General features: G+C 44.8%; 1 protein-coding gene across 1 annotated transcript; it reads left to right on the top strand.

The window, feature by feature from the left end:
- The first annotated feature begins 11,207 nt into the window (after positions 1 to 11,207).
- lfng (LFNG O-fucosylpeptide 3-beta-N-acetylglucosaminyltransferase) lies at positions 11,208 to 19,033 on the top strand. Its single transcript, XM_054760553.1, has 8 exons — positions 11,208 to 11,744; positions 15,128 to 15,176; positions 15,370 to 15,472; positions 15,716 to 15,869; positions 15,953 to 16,038; positions 16,126 to 16,291; positions 16,384 to 16,469; positions 17,758 to 19,033. Exons 1-8 carry the CDS (start codon positions 11,331 to 11,333, stop codon positions 17,822 to 17,824), a joined length of 1,125 nt encoding a protein of 374 aa, XP_054616528.1. The 5' UTR covers positions 11,208 to 11,330; the 3' UTR covers positions 17,825 to 19,033.
- The last annotated feature ends 347 nt before the right edge of the window (positions 19,034 to 19,380 follow it).

Raw genomic sequence — 19,380 nt, 5'->3', positions numbered from 1 at the left:
GCGTATCGGTCAAGTTGAATGAAGCGTGTTTCATGCTAACTTGATGGCTCTCCAGCTGCTTTACATCTTCTGGGCTCAGACGTTATCACTCAAACACGTTAGCACGAAGAAGTCAGCGAAACCATTTAGCCACCGATCAATCACATCAACTTGTTTGCTTTTCATTCGCTGCGGAAAAGGGAAAAAAAGAAAACAAATCAAAGCTGGCGTAAACATGGCAGCAGAGTCAACTTCCTGTGCCTGCGCTTCCCCAGGGGATCGAACAGCGGCATCGCATTGCACATCGTTGTCCTTCCTCAAGGATGGATGTCCTCACGTTACGCTCGCTGGTCTATTTTGGTTTCCAAACTCTCTGACACATGCCTCACGTTAGCTCTCTGCGCTAACTCAGTTTGTTCTGCGGATTATGTTTGATTTCCGGACTCCGCGGCGCTAGATCGTTATCTGCGGTGGCCTCGGACCAACCGCAACGAGCCGCCAGGGTCCGTCGTCTCCTCAGTGGGAAAATACTGAAGGCACTTTGCAGCAGAAGATGGGATGATAGTTTAGCGAGCCTGCAGAGGAAGCTGTGCAGCTGGGGGTCAAAGGCGAGCGGCTGACTTCATAGTCGCTGTTTGTTGCCGCCAACACACAGAAGACATCTTGACCTTGGCTCAAGGACAAGGAATATTTCTTTTTTTTTGTCTCCTGCTTTAAGGAAACGATTAGTTCAAGGATATAAAACAAATTTCCCTAAAAAACGTTTTAAAAAGTAAGAATGACAGTACACTACTCCCTGAATTTAGTGAATTTCCGCACAGTAGGACTCCTGCTTCATACGTGGAATATTTTCGTAGTTAGAGCATAGAAAAGACGTTTGCAACCTTCGAAATAGGCTTTTTAACATGATTCCGCTCCTCTAGACATGAACTAACACCCCTGTACTCCCCTTTCCACTTGTATTACCTGATATAGTTGACATAATCACAGAAAATAAACCCACTTTAGCCGTGAATAGGACTTGCACTCGTGTGTGTTCTGCTCTGAATGTGTTCCGGTGCTACGAGACCGGAAACGGTTGAGTTTGAGCTGGCCGTGGGTTACGGCTGCAACAGTAGCTGGCGGTATTATTACAAAATACAGAATGGTTATTATGATGTTATCATGGTGTTTTCATTGCAATAAAAGCCTGCTGTTCCGGCGATGGAGGCCGGTGCTTGCGTGTCTCAACATTACCGACACCCAGTGGCCAGCGTGGAACGCCACGTGCCATCACGTCTTTTCACGTGTCTTCTGAACGCTTTATATTTGTATCTGAGTCCATTTTGCCGTTTTTATGCTTGAAAATGCTGAATTTAGGCAAAAAGCGTGTACAATTTGCTTCAACGTGCACGTTTTTTGACGAATAACTGGCCGCGTCCCACCACAAATCAGCATGACTTTTTATATAATATATCCGAAGCGTGTGCGTTGTGTTGCAGAATATGACATCGGGAAGAAGAAAAATTCCCGTGGAGACTAGAAATGGGCCTGCTGCCTGTTTCTAATCTGTGTGCATTTCAGACGTACTTGGCGGCGTTTGCCTTTAAAGCTATTTTAACCCATTAAAAGGAGACGCTAGCAACGCTAGCATACTAACACCTAGCATCCTACGTGAACACCTTGCGATAACGTAGGGAAATCGCTCACTTTGACTGAAAGTCGCCGAGGTGCCCCATGCTAATGTGATAGGCTAAAATGCTAAAATGGTAACGCTAGCACCTAGCAAGATAGCTACTATTAACATAGAATCCTAACTGGGGTAACAATGCTAATAGCTAGCATGTTAAGAGCCATATCTGCTGTATGTATGTATCATTAGTCACTGAGAAATAACGGAAAACGTCGGAAAAAGGGTTCCTTGTTTGGTAATGTTGACAATAATGTAAAAAAACGGACACTTGTTTGAGAGGAATCCTTCGGCAAACAAACACATGTTGACATAGAGTAATTATAGCTACGTGATTACGCTACGTGATGCTATTTCCACATGAAACTAGCTTCAGGCTAAAGGCGGCCTGCTCTATTTAATGCGGCTCTGTGAAGGGAGCGGCTAAGTTTAACTCCGTGGGACGGCATGGGAATCATGTTCATGTCGAATGCTGGCATCAGGACTGTTTTGTTGAGCCCGTTAGCGTGCGTTCACACCGCCCGCGAGGATATGTGACCGCGTCCACGCTGCCGGGAGCCAGGCTGAGGTCAGAGACCCGGGAAACCTGGGAAATCAGGAGCTTTTCCGTCAACAGTGCAGAGACAAAACAGGTCAGAGAGGATGGGGAACTTTTGTCCTGGACACTTTTATGTCTTATTTAGCTCAGGCACTGATGAGGCCACCATGTTTGTGCTCCCTGCATCCTTTTTGGCAAGCATTGTCTCATCACAGGAAGTTGATCTAATCCGACGCCAAAGATAATCATAGTCGTCATGCATGGCGGTGGAAACGCCACACATGCAAAGAAAGTCACATCTTAGAAGTTCACCGATGGCTTGGCGATGCTGCCCGTTGCCACAAAGACCAGCACTTTTGCCCTGACCCCTTCCCACGGCGGCGGCGGCACACTTTCCCCTTAGGGAGGGATTCTCTACAACAACATCTGCCCTGTCGGACACGGCCATCCACCCCCACCTCAGTCCCAAACCACGACAAGAAGGGGAACACCTGCTGAGAGGGTCAGAGGTCATCATCCAAACAACTTTAACTTTCATTCCCAGTCTAAAATACTTCTAGCTATAAAGCTAGCTTCCTTCCTTGGTTATTTTAGGAATGATTTTAAAAGAAATCTATTTTATTATAATAAAGTTCCCTGCCTGCCGTGTCCATTCTTCTTCGTTCGCTGCCCTAAAGGAATCAGCCCTCATCAATCTGCCTCCACATTCCACAATAGGAGCCCCACAAAGACCCCCACTCTGTGTCTTTCTTTAGGTGGCAGATGGCGTTGCCTCAGGCCGCCCATTGTTTTGGGCTCCGGGGACCTTGGCTAACTCCTCCTTTTGTGTCCACTGGGGAGCACAAGTTGCGTATCGCCGAGAAAAGAAGGAGTTAGCGAGCTAAATGCTCAGACAGGAACGTCACTTCCAGCTAGGTTCTACAGGGGTGTCCAAATTACGGCCCGGGGGCCATTTGCGGCCCGCGGCTGTGATTTTATCGGCCCGCCACACAGTCTAAAAATGTAATTTAACAAGGAAACTTAAAAAAAAAAAAACAACAACAACAGCGGCAAAAATGGAAAAAATCAATCAAAAGTCAAAATATGAAGAGAAGATTTGTAATCTTAAGTCATAATTTCTCAAGAATAAAGTAACAATATTAAATTATGATTTTTTTTAAAGTAAAAATTAAATAAAGTTGCAATTTTTGGAAACTTAGATTGGGGGAAAATGTATAACACGGGAATAAAGTCAAACTACGGGAGAAAAGAAGTTGAAATATTTGGAAAATTGTACAAAAAACAATTAAAGTCAAAAGTAAATTAAGTCAAGTCAAAATATTAAGAGGGAAAAATCGATTCCTAACTTGAAACAAGTTGCAATTTTATGACAATAATGAGCTATTAGGCTAGATAGGTTGATGTTAGCAATGTTGATGTTACCAATATTTCTTTATGTAAGCAAAATAGTCACATACCTGAATTTTACCTCAGCTCTCGGCTAGCATTAGCACTAGCATTAGCTAGTGAGCTATATCAGGGGGTTTGATATTTAATGGCAAGATATATATATTTAAATTTACTTTAGCTAGCTTTAGCATCAGCTAGCTATGTAGCTAGACTTTTTTTTTTTTTTATTATTCATGTATTTTGCTAGCATGCTACATAGCCACATAGCTGAACTGACCTCAGCTAGCATTAGCATCTGTTCACTAGCACTTTTTGAAATAAAATACCTAAATATCTGAGTTTCACACCTGCTAGCTAGCTAGATGGTCAGTAGATGTGGGGGGGGGGAGGGGGGGGGGGGGAGAAGACATATTTACTGTATTTGTTTTGTTAGCAAGAAAGGGCTAGCTATCAGAATTAACCCCAGCCGGCGTCAGCATCAGAGAACTCGGCGGAGGCGTTTTGTGACGCAGCATTCACTCACTCTATTGGTCCATTCACATGAAGCTGCGTCTCCATCCGGGAGAATGCGGGTGGTGTCTTCATGTGCGAGAGGTCTGCACTTCCAGTGAGCACTAAGGGGCACTCTTTATTCAGGGGGGGCACTTTAAGACCCTAACGATTGCTCTTAAAAGGCTTAAACAAGCCGACCGGGAGCCTAATCGGCTTCAGCGCGTTTTCCCGCCTCTGAAGCTGCTGCTCTTCCCTTTTCGGAGGACACGAGGAGTGTTGGTTAACTTCTTTTTACACTTGTACGGCAGCTTGGCAGCTTGAATGCAGGCATCAGAGTCAGGGTAGCCTGCTTTCTTCTTGCTTTTCCAGCGGTTTACTTCTTCAGACACTTGTATGACTGCGCACAGCTATCAGGTTTGGTGAGATCTGAAGGGTCCTGGTGTACGCGATTTGTCATTCAGGATTAGGGAGTGGCGGATCGGGAGGGTCTGAAGGATGTTTACTGCGGCGCTCGGGCAGCAGCGCGGGGATGGAAAGACAAAAGACGAAACAATGCCCTATTTAAAGATGGCTCACCTCTTCACTCCAGTGAGATTCCACAGGCATTCCACGCCATCTCCTTGAATTTACAGAAAAAAACCACACTACAAATGACACCGATCGTACTTTTTCTGCACGGACCTCAGTTAAAGTCTACCCAGTAAACCTGCGGCCAAATAAACTGGAAACAAGGCAAAAATGTGCATTGCACAGCCAATCAGTGCCGACTGATGGCACCAAAAAGACACCACAGTGCTAAAATCTAATGCAACCGGTGCGGTTGCGAGGGTGATAATACTACAATGGTGCTTTTATTGTGACATCTTCCTGTTCCAGCATTAAAACTGCGGTGAATGAACGGAGAAGCTGCAGCGTCACTCGTCAATTTCCTCCCGTTTTGGCGCCGGCACCATCCTGTTCTTAATCCTCAATCCAGGCCCCGCTTGCTCTCTTGACGCTTATTCCCGGCCTCATGTGCCCCCCGCCATTGTCCGTCCACCCCCGCTTTAAATCACAACAGACACTCGCGGGGCCACGCGCACAATGGACGCCATTGTTCCGCCAGGCCCTGAAAAGGAGAGCATGTGCTTTGCTAACGCCGCACTCCTCTCGCCCCGGGACAACGCGGACATTCAGCCTTTTCATCAAAGAGCGCCGTCACGCTTCGGCGGCTTCCTCCGAGGTGCCCGGAGGGTGTGGGAAAAAGGCTTGGCGACCGAGGAGGGTGGTCGTCGAACTCATCGTTGAACTGAAGAGCTCGGTCATGTGACCTACAGTACGGTCAAACAGCCTGCCGAGTCTGGTGTGGAAGAAGCGTCATCGGCGACAGCGGCCGTCATGTAGCAAATCGGCCCAGAAGAAGAGAGGTCGACGCCACAGTATGTGTCCCATTACTTTTGTCCACACGGCACGCACTACAGCTAAATGGCTGCTGTCACGGACGTCTCCCACGGGAAATGATTTTTTTTTAAAAAAGCACGTAAGCGGCATTTAAGCTATACTTTCCCACGGATCCTAACAGGAGCCGAGCTTGGCTGATCCTCACGGTCAGAGGTCACGCAGAGAACCTTGAGCACAATTAGAGGAATTAATATCAGCCATTCCGCCGTGATAGTTTTAAAAAACATATACAGAACACTAAATCCATATTCTTTCCTCCAGCAGAACAATGGCTTTGGCTAATCCATTTAATATGAGAGGATCAGCCCAGCTGGACCTGCCACATGGGAGACAACCGCTGCTCCGCTGGACGTCCAAAGCCTGGACCAGGAATGAACCCTGCTGAATCCTGGACAGCGGGGGGATGTTGATTTCACGTACGCTTGATTAGGTACGCAGTAGTGAGAGCCTGAATAAAAGCTGTATTCAAAATTGGGCTTGAATAAAAACAATAAAGCTCACTTTTGACTGACACAGCAGCAATATGTAAATAATATTATTATTATTGATGTTGTGAGAGCTGTTATGAACCTTATTTGGCTCCATGATAAACCTGTCAGTTTATGAACGTTGATACAAGGTTTCTTTTTTTCAATTTTAGATTTATTTCCATTTCATTAAAAAAAAAATAATGTATTAATTATTTATTCATTTTAAAAAAAATTTTCCCATTTTTTTTATTTTTAAGGGAGAAAAAAATCCAAACCTACATGGCCCTGCGTGAAAAAGTGATCGCTGCCCCCCCCGCCCCCGTTAAAACATAACTTAACTGAGATTAACACTTGACTCATCCACGAGCAAGAGGTCACGAAAGACCCCACAACGACGTCCAAAGAGCTGCAGGCCTCACTTGCCTCAGTTCAGGTCAGAGTTCATGACTGCACCGTAAGAAGGACACTGGGCTAAAACGGCCTGCATGGCAGAGTTGCAAGACGAAAACGACTTCTGAACAAAAAGAACATTAAGGCTCGCCTCAGTTTTGTCAGAAAACATCTCGGTGATCCCTATGACCTTTGGGAAAATGTCTGACGAGACAAAAGGTGACCTTTTCGGAAGGCGTGTGTCCCGTTACATCAGGCGTAAAAGTAAGCATTTCAGAAAAAGAACACCATACCAACAGTAAAACATGGTGGTGGTAGTGTGATGGTGGGGCTGTTTTCCTGAAGGAGAATATCCGGCCATCTCTTGGTGACCTCAAGCTGAAACCAACTTGGGTTCTGCAGCAGGACAATGACCCAAAACACACCAGCAAGTCCACCTCTGAATGGCTGAAGAATAACTAAATGAAGACTTTGGAGTGGCCTAGTCAAAGTCCTGACCTGAATCCTACTGAGATGCTGTGGCATGACCTTAAAAAGGCGCTTCATGCTGGAAAACCCCCCAATGTGGCTGAATTACAGACTCATTGCAAGTTATCGCCATCGCTTGATTGCAGTTGCTGCTGCTAAGGGTGGCCCAACCAGTTTTAGGTTTAGGGGGCAATCACAACTAAGGTGTCTGGTTCTACACTGCGGCAAACTACACAATCAAAATGTAAAAATGGTCATTTACAATAGATAAGGCCTGTATGTGGAACAGATCAGCAGCGTGCCCTCGCCCATTAAGGCAGCATTGACATGAGCGCCTCAGTGTTTTCACGGGGCAATAAAGTAATTGAAGTGCCCTGCAGGCACATCTGCTTTTCATTGCCATGGCTCCCCTAATTTGTCTGGCCTCTCATGTCGCCGTATATCATGCCGCTCCCCTGCTGTGCACGCGTTCTCTGAACAACACGCCTTGGATGTTTACCCCCCGAAAAAACAAGCGCTCAAGTCGTAAAAGAAGCAAATCTAACAGAAATGACTGTGAAGCCTTGGCGCAGTGTTCATCCTTGTTGCTGGTTTGCTACAGCGGGCTAACAGGCTAAATAGCAACAGATGTCGTATATGTGGCAGATGATTGACCTTGAAATCCTGGCGCCATCTGTCATTGATCTCTGTGGGATAGAGTGGCATCACAGCAGAATATTGGGCCACAGGAGCTGAGGGAGGGGCGGGGGTCCCAACATCAGAGGGAACATTCCCATCAAACATTTCTCGTGGTAATATATGAATATTTGTACTCCCACAAAGCCCAGAGGTTGCTAATCCTGAGACCCCCCAAGGGAGTCTCCATTGGCTTGTACCTGGGGTCACATGACCAAGTAGGAAAATGGATGTGCTTTTAGAAAATAATAATTGACACTGTCGCTATCATGGCCATGAGGAAGTTTTTCTCTCATAACGTCTTGAAAAACCACAAAAGCGAGCGTCCAGTGGAGCAAACAAGTGGGGGAGAGGGTGCTAGGGTCACACATGGCATCATAGAGGACCTTGAAATGAATATTATTATTCAGGTGCAGGTGTACAGAGAGCCTGCTGTGATTGTTTAGCTTGTTCAAGTGCATCAGATGTAATCGGCTTTGTGAAAACAAGAACTCTTTCATTTAAAGATCCCACTGAGCACGCTGATATGATCTGGAGGGGGGCTCAGCCACTTGTGAGAGGATGTGTGTGGACGTGGGAGACAAGTTACGGTTCTGTTTCTTCATCACGACGGAGGAAGCGGTGACTACTTCTCGGTTTAACAACCGACTGGGTCCAAAAGGGAGCCTAAAGGAGGTGGGACTAAAGGCCTACGAGCGCCTCACAAAGAGGCTTTTAGACGGGAGAAGAATGAAGGCCGCAGGGACGACCCCCTCTGCTTGGTTTCTTATGCTCCCTTTTGGACGCCTTTCCATGCACTAATGAGGACAATAGAGCTTGTCAGGAGAGACAAAGACCACTTCTAACTTATGTCCCGTGGGCTCCACTAGCCAACAACACCTGCAATGGAAAAAGATCCAAATGCGTCTAAATAAAAGAGTTGTGAGATCACTGCCGGTAGCGCTCATTTTTGTTCCGAGGCTGCGTGTTACCGAGGTGTCAGAGCAGCAGCTGCCCGCCGCTCCAAATGGGCCGATCCCCGTCTTAGGACAGCATCCCGGCACCAGACGGTGTTCGCTGGCGAAAGCCACCATTTGAATGACAACAAGCATTCAGGAATGGCCAACTGCTCAAGGTCATCGAGGAACAATGGAGTCCATTCCTGCAGGCTGGGCGCAGCTTGACTGGTCCTACGATACAAAAATGTCTCTTGTCAACTCCTTTAACTTTGCACTGCTACACCATTGTTCAGTACACACACACAATTGATCCGTTCCAGTGTCAAACTGTCACCATCAACAACAAAACACTGTCCAGACAGCCAGTCAGTTGTGCCAAGTCTCATTTTTCATGTTTGATCGTCCCACAAGCTTAAAAAGAAGTTAACCACGACCGTTAAATCGATACCTCAGATTGTTGTTGGACCTCCTTCAAGGCTCAGCAATCCTAATTTGGTTTAGCACCTTTATAGATACTTACTCCCTGCATAGTCCTGAGATATGACGTTAAAAATTCATGCATGGTTTACACCCAACTCACAAGACGAGGCGATGCACAACATTGGGTCCATGAGACGAGATGACAGTTTAACATGAATTTTAAGAAAAAGTACAATGAGAAAATATGACTGGACAAACAAACTTTTTTTAGCCGAGTCCCAAAACCATGCATGGGGAGTTTTGAAATTCTTAAACAATATCAATGTTTACATTTTTTGAGGCCCAATACATCACTGTTATGATAATATACTGAATAATAATAATAATAATAATAATAAGGGAAAGGCTCTCCTTCCATTAGCACCTCCGATCAAAGGGAAGTGGAGTTACAATTCCCTTTGATTGGAGGTGCTAATGGAAGGAGAGGATTACACCACAACTCCTCCCAGTCTTAGTGTAAGGAACCAATAGGAGGAGGGCATTGGCACACCAATTCCGCCCACTCTTACTGTATTTAAGGCCTAGGCTAGCAGCACTTGTTAGTTCGCTGACGAAGCTCTTTGGATGAGGAGCGAAACGTCCGACACCTTCTTCACAGAAGTACAGATGACGTCTCAAGAAGCCTTTCCCTCGATGGGCAACTCCTGTACGACTGAGAGCCTACACAGACAAATAATAATAATACATTATAATACATGTATTACTCAAAGGCAATTCATACTGTCTGTTATTATTATCTTATTTTATTTCTGCAATGAGCCATGGTCCACGGATGGCCAGTGAGCCACACTTTGGACACCCGTGTGTGTTTCACCAGGAAGGCGGACGCTGCCAGTGTGTCTGCTTCACAATCAGAGGTGGAGATCCTGCGCGGCGGATACTTCACCTTTGTGGACCGAATAAATGCATAATGCAAGAAACACCTCCCGCTGTTCACTTTTAATGTGCGCCCCTATTTGCTAAATATAGCGACTGTGCCGCTAAATTGTCAACACGGATCTCCTCGACGTACGAGGTGTGTTATGAAGCGGAGTTATGGTTGCCACTTTGCACCTTCATGTCGGACGCACGCTCTGAGCAGCCCCGGAGGTCATGAGAACCAGAGTACAAAACGAAGGGAGCCACTTACTGTGGCCGCCATGGTGCATAAGGTCGGACAACTGGTCCGAGCAGACCCGGTGCTGCCATTAATAATGTTGATGGTTATCTAATGATAACAGCGATTAAGGGTGCAGACAAGTCCGAACATTTACGTGTTTTGATCTGATAAATCTCGTAACTTTGATCAAGTATAGAATTACTACAGTGTCTGCTTGCATACTAACACGCGCGGCAGCTGTTCAACAACATCCACACGTGACTCCCGTCACGCTGACACTGCGAACACCAAGGTGTGTTGGATTGCAGGGTTTCAAGTGTGTGTGTGAAGCACTGTGTGCTTCCAATAATGCCTTGCACACTGCCACTTCCTTACTACGTTCATTATCATTCATTGCAGCAATGCCATAGTTCACAGTCTGATTGGCTTCTGGCTCGTCACGTTTTCATCTTGCGCGATCTCGTGACACCCGTATTATTTATTAAGAAATCGGGGAAGTTCTGACATGCATTTGTAGAAAACAACAAACAGGAACATGCTCATCTCATTTTTATACAAGTGTAAAAAGAAGTCAATCCCTAGTGTCATGAAAAACGTTAAATCAGTACCTTAGATTATTGCTAGTCAAGGCCCATTAATCCTACTTTGGTCCGGCATCAAATTGCACACCTTAATCCCTGCATTTGCCTGAAATGTTATATTAAAACAATTTTTTGTTGTTTTTGGGGCTCATTGTGTGCATGCATAAGCGTTAGAAAACATGCATTATTCACTAAGACTAAGAACAATGTGAAAAAACACTTAACACATTCCCCACAACCTTTCTCTGTGAATTTAGTAGAAAATACAATAACTTTTATGGAATGTTTCAAGCTATCAAATAATAATTAAAACAAACATTCTTCAAAAAGATAAACTCAATTGTTTCGATCATTTTGATCCTATTTTCTTGTTTGGTTCTCGTCTGAGACTCTTAGATGTTTGACTCCAATGACAATAAAACATTTTAATCTTATCTTTCAGCTGTAAAATGAAGCATTCGCCAGCTAGTGATAACATTCTCACTTTAGCCACCACCGAGGGGGCGTGGTCTTTAGGAAACCCAACCCATGGGGCGGGGCCAACGTCGAAGCTTATATATTTGCTTTTGTGACGTCGCAGCCATTCGCTGGTTAGCAATGTGCGGAAGAGTCAGCAGTAGTTGCTTCTTCTGTGAATAAAGGGGACAAACAAAAAGTTACCGTATGGACTTTAAGTTGGAAATACGTTAGTCTTTTTTGTTGTCATAAAAAACGGTTGAATAATGTTAAAAAACAACGGGAAGAAGACGGCCATCTGCGTGGCCACCACTGCGGGGCTCTGCCTGCTGATGCTGCTGGTGGCCATGCGGCATCACGGGGCTCCTGTGGAGAGCACCGCGGAGAAGACGCGCTCCCTCTCCGGGCCCGAGAAAGAGGGCGAGGGCAGTGCCACCCCCGGACGGGCTGAGCAAAAGGGATTCTCGGCGTACTTCAGCAAGCTGAACCGGGGGCGGAGGGAGGCGGAGAAGCCTGCAGCGGGATCCTCCGGCTCAGCAGGCGGAGATGCGGCTTCACCTCCCCCGGCTGAGGACATCAGCCCCAGTGACCTGTTCATCGCGGTGAAGACCACCAAGAAGTTCCACCAGGCCAGACTGAATCTTCTGCTGGACACCTGGATCTCTAGAAGCATGCAACAGGTACGCTTGCATAGTAATGAAAATATTGCATTTCTCGGTGCACATTTTTGGACGAATGCTTGCTGCTGGGGGTTGATGCCCCCCTTTGTGCACTGTCTCTTTGCATTCTCCTCTGAGTGATGTGCCTGAGAAGCACTTTCACCCATCAGGGGGGCTCCCTCTCTGCAGCCCACTCTATTATGCCTCCTCTTTTTTGGGGGTGTCTTTTTTCCAAGCCCCCCGGTGCAATGGATGCTTCTGCAAGCCAGCACCACAACTCCTGTCCCCCCTTCTTTCTTTCCAACCCATGGATGAGGAACAAAGGCAGCTTTTTTGGGGTGGGGGTGTGAAGAAAAGCTTTCCCAGTGCCCGGCTCCCCTCTTTTTCTCCATGGGAACTCTAGAGCAGAGTCTGGGTCAATCGTACGGAGGTGACGGGGGGCTTCTTTCGGGAAGGGGATGGGACAAAAAGGGGGTGCAACTATAGGCCAGTGGCTGGACAAAGACGCTCAGTCAAAGTGCTTTTCATCCTGCAGACGGGGGCCGTCACTGCATGCAATAGAACAAAATAATAAAATTAGTGATGCAAAATTCAGAGGCGCGCCAAGTGTGTCAAGATTGCGAGGGCATGTGCACAGCGCCCCCATCCGGCCACCCTGCAGGTTTTCCTTTGGATTTAGGTCTGGGCTCTGGTTGGGCCATTCACGCCATGCTTCAGAGTAATGTTCTTCTGATGATGTGCACTGTTCGTTTTCGACATTTTCCATTCCAAAGTTAGTTCCGTGTCTTTTGGGACAGCATGGCTTTGGTAGTCATTGCTCATCAGAATTAAGATGATGCTCAAACCAGGCCATTTCAGCATCTGTGCATATGTGCTTTAATGGGGGCAGGCTAATTGCTGGTCATTAGTGTAAGTCAAGCCCTTGACTACTGAAGTGACAAGGAAAGCAGCTGGTGAGTGGCTAGCGGCGACAATAAGGAAAAAGACAGCGCCATCGTGCAGGCCACAATGCAAGAGGGAGTTTCCTGCGGGCGTGGGGGGCGGGGGAGTGCAGTAGGGGGGCAGCGCCAGGTGGTCAGGAGACACGCAACAAAGGCCGACGGCCATATGATGCTCCCGGTTCCCACCGTGTACATATGGCAGCCCGGAGATTGCTTCATTAATTCTCATGCTCAGCTGATGAACATCTGCGCCAGTCATCCTTGGCAACTTTTTACATCTGATTTTGCCATCAGCGTCAGACGTCTTCACCTTTTACATGGATGTGGATGATCTTTTGTCTGTTATTCATCTTTTGAGGCACTTTGAGGGGCTTTGGGGCAGGGCAACATCAGAAGCAATAAGCCCAAATGAGCTTTTGTTAGCACGTGTTGATTATAATAATTGTCAAAAAAATGTAAGTAATGCACTCTCATCACCTAGGAACAATTCAACTTTTTAATGTGAAAATATATATAAAAATCTATTCAATATATGCTGCATTTACATTTTTTTATTTTTAATATTTTACTTAAACATTAAAAATGGCAAACTCCAGAAAATAACAGTACATGTAGAGTACCTTTTAATTTTTTGGTTTACATTTTTCTAACATATTTTTGTATTATACTGAAATTATATATTATAATATCAGTATTTCCTGACTTTTTTGTTGTATTTATACATTTCTGAATGTATTTATTTATATATATTTATTGTAATATAGTCAATATTATGATTTATTTTGGGCAGTGAGAAATTGTGCAATGTTGTTGTTCGGTAAAGCTTTTTGTACTTTAAAAAAAAAACAGCAAGCAATCCAACAATGGCTGCCTAAATTGAAAAATGGATGGAATTCACTATTTTTTTTAGAACCGCTTTTGTGATTTACCACAATGGGGTGAGGGGTGCTTAAGGGTGGAGGTGGTGAATAGAGGGAAGGGTGCCCGCCGGTGGCCTTCCTTCCTGTGGCGCTGGACGCAGCCAACCAGGCACCATGCATGTTCAGCTCAGACAGGCCCATGCCCAGCCCCCACCCTTCCTTATCTCTGCTTCACAGACACTTTTATTTGCATGCAGTGAAAGTTGCAGTTTAGAAACAAAGGCAAGGGGTGGCGGTGGTTGTGTGGGGCTTCAGGGGGAGGGGTGGTGGTTGCTCTATGGAGTTAACCCCTGCAGCTGTATGCAAATGCGGGCAAACATATTTTGAATTTACCCAGTGGAGGATTTTCCCCCTTGATGAAAACTCACAGCATTGTTCTATTCAGCACAGAAAGGAGAAGGCGGGGGATGGATTGGGGGCAGGATGGACACATAGTTTCAGATTCCGACCCCTGCTTCCGGGCCTCGCCACCTGGCATTAGCTGGCGCACACAGGGCAGAAAGAGTGGCGGCCCTCCAGAAAATCCGCCCCTGCCCCTAAGCAAATAAAGTCGCATGGTGCGCCACTCGAGAAGTTTGCCGCACAAACACAGCCGAGCCCCTCTCGTTGTGCAGGGAGAGTTCAGAGATCTGATGAATCCCAAAAGGCGTTAGGAGGCGGCGTGTAGAGACACGTGGCGTCATACAAAGGTAGCGTGCCGCCCGGCAGGTGCTGCCTCACCTGAAATGTAAACAGACTGTTGGGGCGTGCACCTGTCGAGCGTGTCGCGCCGCGCGCACAAAAGTTTTTTTGTTTTTTTTACGAGCTAAAAGTGCCTGAAGTCACATACTAGCTGGGGTGATGATTGGGATGCATGAATGGGGTCTGCGTGAGGGTGGGCGGACAGTCTGCCTCACCCCCGCCCCTTTGTTCTGTGGTCCGGGATGCTTCGGGGGCAGCTGTGTGGTTGCCATGGAGCGAGTCGAGACGCGGCACAAAGGGCCTTTATGGGGGCAGGAGGCTGTTTAACTCGGCTGCATAAAAGACACGCTGAATGATGCCAATCAGGGGCGGTTGTCGTAAAGTGAAGGAAGCAGCGTGGAGTGAAGGAATCCCATGTGTGGGGTTTATCGACGTATCATTAGCATCAGCATTAGTATCAGCTAGCGAGATAGCATGTCAAATGGCGGCAAATTCAGCTATCGCGCTACATATCTTGTTAGTGAAAATACTAGCTAATTTGAGGTATTTTCCCACACAGATAAACTATCTAGGTAGCTAGCTAGCAGTTGCTAATGCTAGCTGAGGTAGATTCCGCTTTCTTGTTAGCTTTACGATATATTTTCTAACCAGCTGATGCTAACGCTAGATTAAGTATGATGCGCTGCACATCAATTTCCCTGCAAACTATTATTAAAACTGAATAAATGCGCATAATTATCTTTGTAAATTCTGAATGTTTGTATTATATTAGTGCATGTACCTAATATTCTGTCCAGTGCGTGTATAAGGTCCCAGATGATGAGCACACCACTTAATCGGTAATTCCCCTCTTTGTCTACAGACGTACATCTTCACAGACGGCGAGGACGAGGAGCTCAAATGGAAAATTGGTGAGTGTCACAACAAGGAGGGGATTTTTCGCCCCCACAGATGCACATTGTGTTGACGTTTAAGCGCATCACGCCTTAGAAGGCCGTAAAACAATTCCCTCTTTGTGAAGAAGCCGTTATAAATACACACGGGCTGCACTGATGCAGGCGTCCACGTGTCATAACTCATGTTCTTCTTTGTGTGTGGCCGCAGGGAGTCACGCCATCAACACCAACTGCTCCGCCGCTCACAGCAGACAGGCTCTGTCCTGCAAGATGGCCGTCGAGTACGACAAGTTCATAGAGTCTGGCAAGAAGTAAGTGTTACGTACATACACGGTTTCACCTGATATGTCTTCACAGAGAAGGTATTAGTAGAAAGACAAGAAGACTCTCGTGTGATGGAAATAGAGAAGCCCGTGCTAACATTTTTTTGGCACAATGTCCCCACAAAGACAGAGGTTGTCAAGGGGGCTGCCACAAAAAACACACAGGCTAGCGTTTTCCATGTGTGGATCAGACAAAATGTCCCTACAAAATGTCCAAAATTGTGTTTTCAGGTGGTTCTGTCACGTGGACGACGACAACTACGTGAACGTGCGCGCTCTGCTGAAGCAGCTGTCCCAGTACCAGCACACCCAGGACGTGTACATCGGCAAACCCAGCCTGGACAGACCCATTGAGGCCACAGAGAGGCTGGGGGACAACAAGATGGTGCGCAGACAACTATTTTACTCGGTTTGAGGACTTTCAAAGCTTCGAAGCCTCACTGGAGCACCTCTTCTTTTTCACAACAGAAACCAGTCAACTTCTGGTTTGCTACCGGAGGGGCCGGCTTTTGCGTGAGCCGTGGTCTGGCGCTGAAGATGAGCCCGTGGGCCAGGTAAGATGCATCAGCACCAATACCCCCACCATCAGGAGGTACAGGCATCTTATGACCACTTACCTTCTTTGGATTTCGTCTCTCCAGCGGCGGCCACTTCATGAACACGGCAGAGAAGATCCGCCTTCCGGACGACTGCACCATCGGTTACATCATCGAGTCGGTCCTGGGTGTCCCTCTGATCCGCAGCAGCCTTTTCCACTCCCACCTGGAGAACCTGCAGCAGGTGTCCCGCTCTGACATCCACAAGCAGGTAAGAAGCAGCAGCATCATCACATCCAGACTGTCACTCACCTTCTACAAAAGATCTTCAACGTTACTTCTTCTTCTTCTCCTCCACGTCAGATCACTCTGAGCTACGGGATGTTTGAAAACAAGAGTAACATCATCAACCTGAAAGGAGCTTTCCCCGTGGAGGAGGATCCATCAAGGTGAGGAGCCACAACATTAGGTACACCCGCACAGTCTCATGAGGTAAAACAAAATCTGCCTTTACAAAGAGCGATGACTCAGACCAGTGGCACAGAACACATCATAGGATAAGGTGGGAGAGCCATGTGACTTCTCCCAGCCAATCAGTGACCAGTGAATTATAACATCATCAAACGTGTCAAGTACAGCTTTACTGTGAAAACACCTTCACAGCCCACTATAAGAAAATACATAAAAATATAGAAAATATATAAATATGCCTGTATGTTGGATTTTTTATTTTAAAACAATTTAATAATTAATAATTTAATTTAATAATAATTACAATTTAATAATTATACATTTAATAAGTATAATATGTATTCAGATATTTTTTTATTATTAAATTAACTGATACTGATTAAAAAAAATTATTAAATACCAAAAAGTTAAAAAATAATTTTTTTAAAGTACAATAATTTTCAGAGGTTCAAATGTATTAATCTCAAGTATTTCAATGAGTGATTCTGTTATAAAAATGAAATATATATTATACAAATGAAATAAACATATTACACTGATAAATATACTAATTATGAATATAATAAATATTATAGAAAAAGTGCGAAATAAACATCTGTGTTTAAAATATAAACAAAGTATGTCAATTGGAAAAACTAAACTATTATTCAATACAATTAAATCAACATATTATACTCTTGAATATAATAATTAATGGTATAATAATCATAGAAATGGTGTAGAAAATAGTGATTTTAGTACAAAAATCGACAAATAGACATCTGGGTTTAAATGCAAATTGAGTATTTCAATTGGGATTATTAAATACAATGAATGACATATTATGCAGTTGAATATGATAAATAATATAATCATAATCATTGAAATATTGTAGAAAAAAGTGATTAAGTACAAGAATGTGTATGTAATGATCTGTGCTGAAAAAGTATTTTGACGGGAAAAAGAAAAACTAGAATGAAATAGAATGAAATAAGCATACAGATACGATACTGATACATGATCAGCAATGTCATGACTGCGAATAATGGCTGACATTTCTGACACTACAAACCTTTACATAATTTTCTGCAGTTGATTGATTGATTATTATTAAATATGTATGCAATCTGTGTAAAGTACAACCACAATAATGAACATATTGTCACATTAAAAGCTTTCTTTGGCAGATTTGTTCTGGCTCTTATTAGATTGTGTTGGTATGTACAGTATGTAATAATGTTATCACTGCACCGATCTAACCAAGTTTCCTGTCCCTCCTTCTTACAGGTTCAAGTCTGTGCACTGTCTGCTGTACCCAGACACCCCATGGTGTCCCCCCCAGGTTGCCTTTTAGGGTGACCGCTCCTTTCCTCATCCTCGTCCTCGCAGTGCCTCGGTATCTGAAAGGCACGCGAGGACCAGTGTCTTTTTCTCTGTGTCAAGACCGCGCGCCGCCGCCGCTGGGTTCTTTACAGCGAGCGGTACGCGGCCTTCATGTTAATTGGGCTGCTGTGCGGCCCCATACTTATAGGACTACCACCGCTTCCTGTCCAGAGCTTGGACAGGAAGTAGCTTTATGCGTTTTTGTTTTTTTTTAAAGCTTTGCAGGCAATCAGTGGCGCTTGTAAATGAATCTGCAATTCTCATAGAATGTATTTCATATTTTTCAAGCCCTTTTTTGCCAGCTTTACTTGACTTCTTTTGTTTGTTTTTTGTCTTTTTTCCGAGCATTTCGATGGCGACTCAGATGACTCCGGACAAACGCTCTCATGTGAAGATTTTGTTGTGCAGTGTTATTTGTCAACAAGGACCTCATCTGAAGTTAATCAGGACTAAGCACTTTTTTTTAAAACAAATTACATAAAATATGTCCTGGAATGGCTTCAGATTTGTGTCAAAACTAACAAAAATTCTAGCTAACAACCCCGCAAAACCTCTTTCTATTCATTTGTATGCATTCCCATACAATGACGCTCCTTTGTTGCATTTGTTCCAGTCAGGAGCGGGAGAGTTTTGGATTCTGGGTTACAATCAGCCTTCTTTTTGTTTCGTTAAACATATTTTTAGGATTATTTTGAATGGTTTGAAAATTGCACAGCTGAATTTCAAATGAGCTGATGTGTGCTTCTGGAAAGAGACTCGCCGCCCAAGCAGACACATGAAAGGAAACCATGCCAGTTGTTCGCTTGGAGTCATTTCATTTGACTTGGGTGAGGTGACGTCTTAACCCGAGCAGCATCAGCGTCTCTGCATGGAGTCGACCCACATTGGGTTAAAACTGTACATGAGCATGACGACAGTATTGTGTACTGTTACCTTGTTAGCTGCCATTGTGTACAGAATGTTCTTGAATGTAATATGTGCTTCTTTGTTATACTGCCTTTTTTTTGGATTTTTTTTTTTTTACAAATGATTCTCCAGCATCTGGAGCGTTCCAGCAGTTCATTCCCATGACCAATGACTTCTCAGGGATTATGAGCTGATCCTGATATTTAACTAACTTTGTGGGATCCCGCGGTGGGGGCTCATAAACTCTGAATAAAAGTGCATAACCACTGAGTAACTGGTTATTTGCTCGTTGTGTCGTCTTTCAGTTTCACAATTAATGACATTTGACGTTCTAGAGAGCGAGGAAAATATTTGTCATATTATAGAAATGTGTTCTAAATTTGGCACTACCTGTTCGCTCTTGCTCATAAACACATATTTGTTTAGATTTTTTTTCTTTGAATGAATGATTTGCTTAGGGACACTGCATATTAACAAATATTTCTGTCAATATGCCAGGCTTTTTACTTTTTGCTAATGCATCATAGCCAATTATGCATATTTGATGATTACTTTTTACCACTAGGTCCTAAACCCACCCTGTCAAGAGTCTGATACAATTGTATGTATAATTTTTTGTCA

The sequence above is a fragment of the Dunckerocampus dactyliophorus genome, chromosome 18 (assembly GCF_027744805.1).
Source record: "Dunckerocampus dactyliophorus isolate RoL2022-P2 chromosome 18, RoL_Ddac_1.1, whole genome shotgun sequence".
NCBI classification, from domain to species: domain Eukaryota; kingdom Metazoa; phylum Chordata; class Actinopteri; order Syngnathiformes; family Syngnathidae; genus Dunckerocampus; species Dunckerocampus dactyliophorus.
This window is presented reverse-complemented; position numbering and strand designations above follow the sequence as displayed.

Coding starts and splice junctions, on each gene's coding strand:
- lfng (XM_054760553.1), top strand. CDS start 11,331: ATGTTAAAAAACAACGGGAAGAAGACGGCCATCTGCGTGGCCACCACT. Junction 16,292..16,383: donor GCTCTGACATCCACAAGCAG/GTAAGAAGCAGC, acceptor CCTCCACGTCAG/ATCACTCTGAGCTACGGGAT. Junction 16,470..17,757: donor GTGGAGGAGGATCCATCAAG/GTGAGGAGCCAC, acceptor TCCTTCTTACAG/GTTCAAGTCTGTGCACTGTC.